Source organism: Perissodus microlepis, chromosome 2 (assembly GCF_051167445.1).
Source record: "Perissodus microlepis isolate ML-2025 ecotype Zambia chromosome 2, ASM5116744v1, whole genome shotgun sequence".
NCBI lineage: Eukaryota > Metazoa > Chordata > Actinopteri > Cichliformes > Cichlidae > Perissodus > Perissodus microlepis.
Window position 1 is genome coordinate 12,734,478 of NC_140462.1, and position 9,187 is coordinate 12,743,664.

The following is a 9,187-nucleotide window of genomic DNA, read 5'->3' on the forward strand; positions in this document are numbered from 1 at the left end:
AGCTGCGCCTCTACAGTGTAATGCAGTCAAATCCATAAATGACATGAATGGGACTTGATTACACCGACACTGTGAAAACATGTAGGGTAAAACCTGTGATGTATATGTGAAGAAGGAAACTCAAATGCATTTCAGCGCTTCAAAACTTCAACGTTCAATCTTCAAAAGCCTTTAAATGCTTTTGATTCTGTCTGAGATGGGTGTTGTTCCAAAAAGCTATCATCTGATTTCTAATGTTTCTGTATGTTTCCATGTTTAATGTCTTAACTTATATTTGTAAATAGACTGTGATCAATAGGATTTAAGAAGAGATTTTACATAAAATATAGAAATTCGTAAAAGTATTTCTGCGTTATTGTAGCTACATTGTAATGAATCCAGCCCCTTTTGGCTTTATAGAGCTGTGATGTCATAATTGTTGCAATTTATGCTGCCTTCTTGGCAAGATCTTTAAAAAAAAACCTACATTTTTAATGTCAATAAAACTTTTTCGCTGGATAAATAAAGGATAAATAAAAGCAACTATGGCAAAAACTAATTGCAGATTTTACTTTATGACAGGAATTATGTTTCTGTCTCAAAATGACTCGATATGCTCAAAGAGAGATAGGTTTGCCATATGTTTGTATGAGTTCATAGGCCAACAACTTGCTGTTTAAATACGGGCAATCGTTTTTTGGAAAATACGGGAAATCACTTTTTGGTTTGTGTCTTTTAACCTACTACACAGAAGTTTCCGCTTACACGTTTCTGCTTTATTTACTGTAAGTGTTTAATAATTTAAAAACTTTTAAACCAACAAGTCAGCAAATTTGTTCCTGGTACAACCCCCTTTGAAAAATTCCTCGCACCAATAACGTGACCTTTCTTGTTGCTGTTCTCTTCCTTCTAAGAAACCCTCTTTCGCTCAGGGCAATCATAAACACACTGCGCCCTTTAATGGAGCCCTTCATCACGCCCAGCCGAGCCTGTTTCTACACGCCTTTGGTCGCTTCCGTGAAAAAAGTCATACTGCTGTCAGCGTCAGACCACTCCCTCTCTGGATGTGAACGGAAGAGCAGTTTAGTCTTGTTTCCCCGTCACAGTGTTTCCCACAGACGTGTCTTCTGAGAAGTATGAGCGCAGTAGATGATGGCGGAGGCCAGCGCGCTTGAAGAGCTACAGTCGGAGCTCACCTGCCCGGTGTGTTTGGAACTCTTCCGTGATCCCGTGATCCTTGAGTGCGGGCACCACTTCTGCCAGGTGTGCATCATCCAGTGCTGGGAAGCTAAGGCGGACGAGCTCTCGAGTTGCCCGAAGTGTAGAAAGTCGTGCGCCCGGAAACTGCGACCCAACTCGCTCCTGTGCAACGTCGTGGATAGTGTGCGCAGAGCCCGCGCCATGGACGCGGCCGCGGGGATTTGCGTGTGGGACCACGAAGGTACGCTGGAGATGCCCGAGGACCGCGAGCTGGGTTCCAGCATGAGCAGCGTGGCCTCGTCCATCGGGCACTGGCCACGCCTGGGAATGGGTTTGGATATGTGCGAGGAGCACGAGGAGAAGCTGAAGCTCTACTGTGAGGACGACCAGCTTCCCATCTGCCTAGTGTGCGGGATGTCTCGAGACCACAAGAACCACAATGTCATCCCCATTACAGAGGCGTTTGAATGCTACAGGGTACTGTTTTGTTATTGGCTCGTTTTTAAGGCTCCCGGTCTTCCAAAAACTTAAATCAGGCATATACAGACAATGTTTTGATTTGACCAACATAATCACCAAATTTGATTTATTTTTCTACTGTATTTTTTTTTTTTTTTTTTTTGCTCTATAGTGTAACAGCTGGAGCTTCTAGATAAAACAAGCAATCAGAGTTTCAAGGAGTGCCATACTTTACAATGCTTATTGGACACTCCTCTTATTGTACTACAGTACTGTAAGTTTCACAAGTATTCCTATAAGTCAAGTCAAAACTACTTTTTTACTAAAAAACTCAACTGCTCTAATGTAGCAAGCAGGCTTTTCATAGATGTAGCAGTTGTGCTTTAAAGAGCACACTCCCTGTCTGCCCCAGGAGCCTTTGGGTATTTTTGTGCGTTACAGGAATTCAGCAGGCCTGTGTGAGCTTCGCTACGTTTCAAACCTGGCAGCTGACCTTCATCATGTTGTTTGGAGACCCGCTCTGAGAGGCCTCTCTGTGTGTCTTAACATGTTTAAGCAGTGCTAAATTCCAGCTTTGTTAGATTTTTGGGGTCAGGGCGCTCAGTTGAGGATTGGCGGATGTATGACTCCCATTAAAGACGGGACGTTGTTCGGACTGACGCACGAATCAAATTAACTGTTGATTGAAGCGTAATCTGGTTTATATAACTTCTTCTCAACAAACGTTTTTTATGTGATTATCTGTTTGTCCTGCAGGGTAAGCTGTCTGTGGCTCTGGAGAGGGTTCAGGTGCAGACAGAGGAGGCCACGCTCTTCCAAAAACAGACCAATGAAAAGATCCTCCTCATTAAGGTATCATGTCTCTGTGTGTGCTGGCTGTTTCTTTGTGAAGCACTGTGAAAGAAAAACATGCCAGTGTGTTTGTCCTCTAAATATAACCGGAAATTCTAGCGGCCAGGCAACATTCTGACGCATTCCTCCACCTTTACCTGTCAAGACAGAGGGATGACTGGCGGTAGTAATGACGGGTGGTACTAACGACTGGTGCTGACACACCATGTTCTTACTCATCTTTTCTTTAGACGTGATGATTATCAGGAGCTCATCCTGGACTAAAAAGGGAGGTTCATGAACATTCATACACATCATTTTGTGTTTATCTTCGTCATGCGCTCTTCTTTCACAGGCTGTGCATGTGCCCTAACTGCTTCATGTCACACAGCTTGCGAGGGAACTCAGCTGATAGAGTTTCGACAGGCACAGGAAGAAGTTCACTGAAACGCTCACTGTGTGTGTTAAACACACATATGAGGGTAGTGTTAGAGAATGCACTGGAGCATTTCTGCCGTGGCAGATAACTTCGTCTAGCTCTGCTCCAGGTTATCACAGACTGTTTCCTTTCCTATCTGTGTGTTTAAATGTGTCAGCGGGTGTATTTTCCTGTCTGTCTGTTTGACCCAGTTTACATGCAGATTCACAGATTTTTTTTCTTCACTTCTCCCTTTCTCTGTCAGTATGACAGGATGTGGTTGAGCAGAGGAAGTTTGTCAATTTTTCTTCTCTGTGTTAAAAATACAGACATACCTCTATCTATCTATCGATCGATCGATCGATCTAGTAAAAACTTTTATATCTCAGTAAGATATAATAATTTGTGCCACATATGACATAAAATGTATCGTCTCCTCATAACAAATACTGATTTTTCCTATTTGATGAACCACTTCTGGTCTGAATGGTCACAGTGTAAAGTTGTTGATTTAATCTGTTGAACATAAGATTGTAGTCATATTTCCAGAGAAGAAGAAAAAACTATATTTTTATTCAATAATAACAGTAAAATAGGACACTTCCGGTTTTAGTGTCACACCATTACAGTCAATGAGAAGTAAGTGTGTCCTCATTTTCACTGACACGCAACAGTTAAAAAAAATAATAATATACTTGTTAAATAATAATAACTCTCTAATAATAAAACCCTATTAAAACAACAGTATGTAACAGAAAATTCAAATGTGACAAAATAAAACTGAACCCCACCGTTTGTCACAGCATAGCTCGGTATTTTTCCACCCCAGGAAGAGCATAAAAAGACTCAGAGATCGTTATCATACAAAAACTCTAAAGCAGTTAAGCATTTTGAAGACAGACTTGGTTTCTGTCAGCTTTAAGGGGCATTTTTGAGTCGCGCTATTGCTTTAACCTCCTAAGACCCAAACTCTTTCATGGCATGCATTTTTAATTTCTTTTTGCTATTTGGGGGACGTGATTTAAAAACAAAGAGTTATCTTTTTATCTGATTTTGCTCTACAAGGGCCAGAGATCCACATATGAGGACATTCGTTTTAAATTTCGATAGAACAGTGGCAGTATAATGTCCTCGTAAGAGACATCAGGCCCTTGTAGAGCAAAATGTAGTATTGTGGTCTAGACAACCCAAAATTGGATGTCCACATATGTGGACGCCAGGTCCGAGGAGGTTAAAAAAGAAAAAAAGTTGTACAAAATCAGCTGTGCTTTGCCTACTGACTGGCAAAGTTATCTGACTTCTTGCTCTCTGTGACCAAATTCCTCGCTACATTTCAGGAGCGAGCGGGAGATTTGGAGGAGCTGGTCTCTGCAGAGTTTAGCCGTATGAGGGAGTTCCTCGTTGAGGAGGAGGAGCGCATAAAGGAAAAACTGCAGAAGCAGAAGGAGGAGAAGCTTCAGCAGCTGGAGGAGGCGCTCACTCAGTCCACGGAGCAGATCAGCCAACTGGAGATTACAGCCGATAAACTTCGGCTCAAACTTAGAGAAGAAGAAAATCCTGAGCAACTCAAGGTGAGAGAAGAAGAGACGGGGCAGAGGAGAAGGATTTATCGACGAGCCACATATTTCTCATAATCTTTCAGTATACTTTGCTAATAACTGGAGCACATATAAAAGAATACTGAATAAAGAATGAATGAAAGTCACATGTTTGTAATCACAGGCCTGTTTTTATCTGTTTCAGGGGATCAAAGATTTTATTGGAGGGTGAGTACTACTGTAATCTTATCCAAGAAGTTCTGTCAGAGCTAAATATCTAGGCCATCTTCTCATTTATCTCATCATGACTTTTGTCCAAAAGTCACAAGGCAATCACGTCCGTTTTGAGTTGTTTTCGGACAGAATGAGAGGTTGTGATTGTTCCAGCTAGAAACACATTTTTTTCAGTTTCAAATTTCATTTTAAATGTGGAGAGTAAAGGTTTTGTTAGTTTCTTCTTAAATGAAGGTTACTTGTACTTAAATACTTCGAATATGCTATTAAACACAAGTTCACAAGCATATAGTTTTGGATGTTTCATAATCTTTAAAACGACTCTCTTTCCCTCTCCCTGTCAGGGCAGAGAGCTTGTTTGAGCGCCCTGCAGAGATGGCTGTGGACCTGCAATCTGGAGACTTTCTGGGACCTCTCCAGTACAGGACTTGGAGGAAAATGAGCTCAATTCTTCAGCCAGGTATAAAGATAACACACGTCATGCAAACCAAGGTCAAGAGAACAATAGTGCTCATTAGTCATTAACTGTCTAGTCTGGAAAAAACACTGACGCAGTGCTTAGTATCCTTCGAAAACCAAAACCACAGGCCCCAATACAACAAATCCAACTTCAAAGCCCCCGCAGAGCAACAGAAGGCCTTATACAACTCATTTCACAGACTCACTAATGCTTTTTATGGCAAACAGTGGTATGACATCAAAATTTGTTGGAATACTCCTTTAAAAAGATTTGGCTGCGTCTAGAAAATACATATTTGTGGTTCAACTCATTGTTCAGTCTCGTTTCAGCCTGCTCTGACTGGCAGTGAGTTTCAAGCATGACTCCATTTGTTCTCTGAACTTAACCTCTTTGTTACCGACACAAGTCGAGCTTACACATGCTTACTTCGGGTCCGTGATGACCTCAAACATCGCTGCTGTAAAACCAGGCTGCTCTCCAGAAATTAATTTAATCTCTGGATACATCGGAGCCACGTTATTTATATTTAATTTGCGTCCATGTAGCTGATGCTCGTCTTACACTAATTGCGCAGGCTGGCATTCAGTATCTTGCTGAAGGTCACTCCAGAGGAGTCCGGGTGGTGTCATTTCTTGTAAACATGTTTCACCTTCATTGGTTTGTCTCTGTTTTTCATGTCCTCCCAGCTGTGACACCTGTGACCCTTGACCCAGACACAGCCTACCCTTGTCTGTGGGTTTCCCCGTGTCGCACCAGCGTCCAGGTAGGAAAACTACAAGCGAACCTGCCCAACAACCCCGAGCGCTTCACCCGCTACAACATTGTCCTGGGCTCTGAAGCCTTCTCTTCAGGCAGACACTACTGGGAGGTGGAGGTAGGCTCTAAGACGGCGTGGGGACTGGGCGTGGCCACAGTTTCCGTCAACAGGAAAGATGAGATCAGCCTTTGCCCGGATGATGGTTTTTGGACGCTGGTGCTGAGGGACAGCGGAAACGGCACCAGCGAGTATGAAGCTTGCACTGACATAGAGGAGAACTTATTATATCCCTCCAAACCTCCGAAGAGAGTGGGGATATACCTGGACTACGGTCGTGGCCTAGTGTCGTTTTATGATGCTGGAGACATGAGCCACCTCTTCACATTCAATGATGCAAAATTCAAAGAGCCTGTTTTCCCCTACTTCAATCCCTGGCCAATCATCAACGGACACAACCGGGAGCCGCTCACCATAGTAACGCCACACTGGGGATAGATGGCCTTTTTTTTTTTTTTCATCAGAGAACCGACACTGTGCATCAAACGGATTCAGGATCAAACTGCAGACTCGGCTGCTAATAACTTTAAGGGACTTGTCTCATTAGCATTCACACATCTGTCTTATTACAAGGACTTTTTGGGGGTATGACGACGGTCTTGTAAGGCTGTCAAGCTGTGGATGAAACATCAGAAGGACAAGAAAGGCGACACTTAAATCAATCTAGCTGCAAAGAAAGTACATGAAAAGATAATCAATGAACTGTTTAGCTAAAACCTAATCTGTTTGATCCATTAGTCCTCTGTGTGCCACCCAGCTCTGTTGCTGTTTGACAAATACTGTTATAAACACAACCTGACACAGTCTTTTATTATGGTGAGCACACACACTGGTTTTATTCTCAGTCAGTCGAATGCACATCTTCCTGCTGATGGATATATTCAGCAGTGCACCAAATGCATAATAATCTGCACCTAAACTAGTTCCAAACAGATGACTGTGTCTTCTTTTTGAGTAATTTTTTCTGAAACACAGACATTTAAAGAAAACATTTTTGACATTTTGTATTTTAACACGAGTTTTTATAACTATGATATCAAAACATGGTTTGTTTTGGCTTTTTAACTGGATTTTCTAGCAAAGTTTTTAATGCTTTTTGTATTTTTTAAAGTACTTTACAGAAAGCACATCTACTGCTATCATTCAGCACATTGTTTGTGTTTTATCTAACAATGCAATACCATAGGTATTCAGTTGTTTTATCTCTGTGCCATTGAAAACATAATGGGTGTAGTATGTTATGACAGTATGAGTTCTGCAGTATGATTCGTCCACCACCTTCATATTTGTCTAACACTAATCTGAAATGTAGTTTACTAATCGTCTGTTTGTATCCTCAGGGTTTAATGTTGTAAAGCAAATGCAATGTGAAGTGATAGTCACCAATGTTTAGATAGCTGACATGAGAGTTTGAGGGTATAATTAACTTTGATTGCACATGTAGTACCAGCAGAGGGCAGCCAAAGCTAACTTTGAATGAAGCAACTTTAAAGCATTTGTTCAACATATGAATGCCACCCTCATGAAAATGTGACCCACTGGAAGCTGTTAGATGAAGATTTTAAAAATGATCAGCTCAGACAAATCAGAAATATGCTTCAAGTGGTAAAACATAAACTTAAATATCAAGAACTATCCACAGACTGTATAGGAAAGATGGTTGTCATCTGAAGGTGCCAGTATGAATGTGAGTCCGTTGCTTTTAAGAAGTGATGTATTATAATGTGTAATTTTAAACACTGCCACTGAAATACAGTGCTGTGCAAAAGTCTTGAGCCACCCCTTGATTGTTTATATTTTAATAGGAATTTGGGAATTTAATGAAGAAGAAGGAAGGAAAAACCAAGTTTATACAGTTCTAACAAGATTGAAAGTCAACTTATGTCATAAAAATCTTTATTTTCTAACACAGCCTGAACTGTAGTAGGCCAGCCTTGTTGTAATTTCTTTAAGTAGTATTCAGGAATAGTTCTCCAGTCTTCGTGAAGGACATTCAGAGATTTTTGTGTTGTTCTCTGTTGGGATGATCCCACACTGCTTCAGTTATATGCAGGTCAAGATGGGACTGCATGGTGGAACAAAATCTGACGTCTTCTGACTTTTTCCATGTTTATCGTTCCATCAATTTTCACAAGATCTCTGAAACCTGAAAACCATGACAGAGCCAACGATGTGCTTTATGGGTGGCTGTAAACCAGGTCGACAATTAATTTGACCAAGGGGCACCATGAGAAACTGGGACTGTTGTGGAGGGCTGCACCAGTGCAAAAGTACAGTTTCTCATGTGACCCACTTGGTAAAATTAAGGACATTATTAGGACACACTGCACAGCATGCAGCAAGTTTGATGTCATCATACTATTTTATGCCTACCAAACTGTGATTTTTTTTGCAAATTAAAGAACAACGTGGTGTGTTTTTGTGACAATCTGCTTGTAACCAAGTGCCTTTAAGGACTGGGCTAAAACGGATCCTTGAAAGACCTTCAGAAAGCTTGGAGAACTATCAGTAAGACTAAGACTATTGCTTAAACAAGATAGTGTGGCTCCTTGGAACCAAAATAAAAAGAAATTAAGGGAGTGATTCAAGCTTTTACACAGTGTTACATTCTTCAGTATTACATTATGATAAAAAACGAACACTGAAACTTCAAAACATTAAAGCAAGGATGAAAACTCACTGGAGAAGAAAGCTAAATGAAATAAAAATGAATAAATAAAAAGACAGTCAATAGTTTCTGGTATAAAAACCTTTGTGGACTTTATTGTGATTATTTCTTTGTTGCTGATGTATCACAATATAACACAACAACCCTCAACCAGTGGAAACAAACATCATTTTTGACACAAGCTCAACAAAAGCTGAACATTTGAGTCACAACATTGTGTTAATCAGTTGATTACCTGTATCCTACCCGTGGTTGAGTTTGGTGTTTACCTGTCACAGATACGCTCTGTGTTCTTCTTTCACTCTGCAGTTAAGCAAGGTTAATGAGTCCTCTCCTGCCAGTTGAGCAATTCGGTAATCTGTGACTACCATTACGACCAAATAAGTAATGAGAATTAGTCTGACCTGAATAAAACGTACCTGTTCTGCCTGTTTAATCCCTGTGTGTCATCTGCATACATTACCCACAGACTGCGGGACTGACCTGTCAGGGCTACGTACAGCCTTCAGTCGAACCCTTCTCTTCTCTAACTGTTCTGATCTGTAATTAGATATTATTACAGGCTGATCGACACGCAGTAACACAA

At 41.1% G+C, this 9,187-nt stretch overlaps 1 protein-coding gene across 1 annotated transcript; it reads left to right on the forward strand.

Annotated features, from left to right (window-relative positions):
- The first annotated feature begins 907 nt into the window (after positions 1 to 907).
- On the forward strand, positions 908 to 9,110 carry LOC146392429 (zinc-binding protein A33-like). Its single transcript, XM_084947605.1, has 6 exons — positions 908 to 1,656; positions 2,395 to 2,490; positions 4,225 to 4,458; positions 4,631 to 4,653; positions 5,004 to 5,119; positions 5,806 to 9,110. Exons 1-6 carry the CDS (start codon positions 1,129 to 1,131, stop codon positions 6,369 to 6,371), a joined length of 1,563 nt encoding a protein of 520 aa, XP_084803731.1. The 5' UTR covers positions 908 to 1,128; the 3' UTR covers positions 6,372 to 9,110.
- Positions 9,111 to 9,187: the final 77 nt, after the last annotated feature.

Coding starts and splice junctions, on each gene's coding strand:
- LOC146392429 (XM_084947605.1), top strand. CDS start 1,129: ATGATGGCGGAGGCCAGCGCGCTTGAAGAGCTACAGTCGGAGCTCACC. Junction 2,491..4,224: donor AAAAGATCCTCCTCATTAAG/GTATCATGTCTC, acceptor GCTACATTTCAG/GAGCGAGCGGGAGATTTGGA. Junction 4,654..5,003: donor ATCAAAGATTTTATTGGAGG/GTGAGTACTACT, acceptor TCTCCCTGTCAG/GGCAGAGAGCTTGTTTGAGC.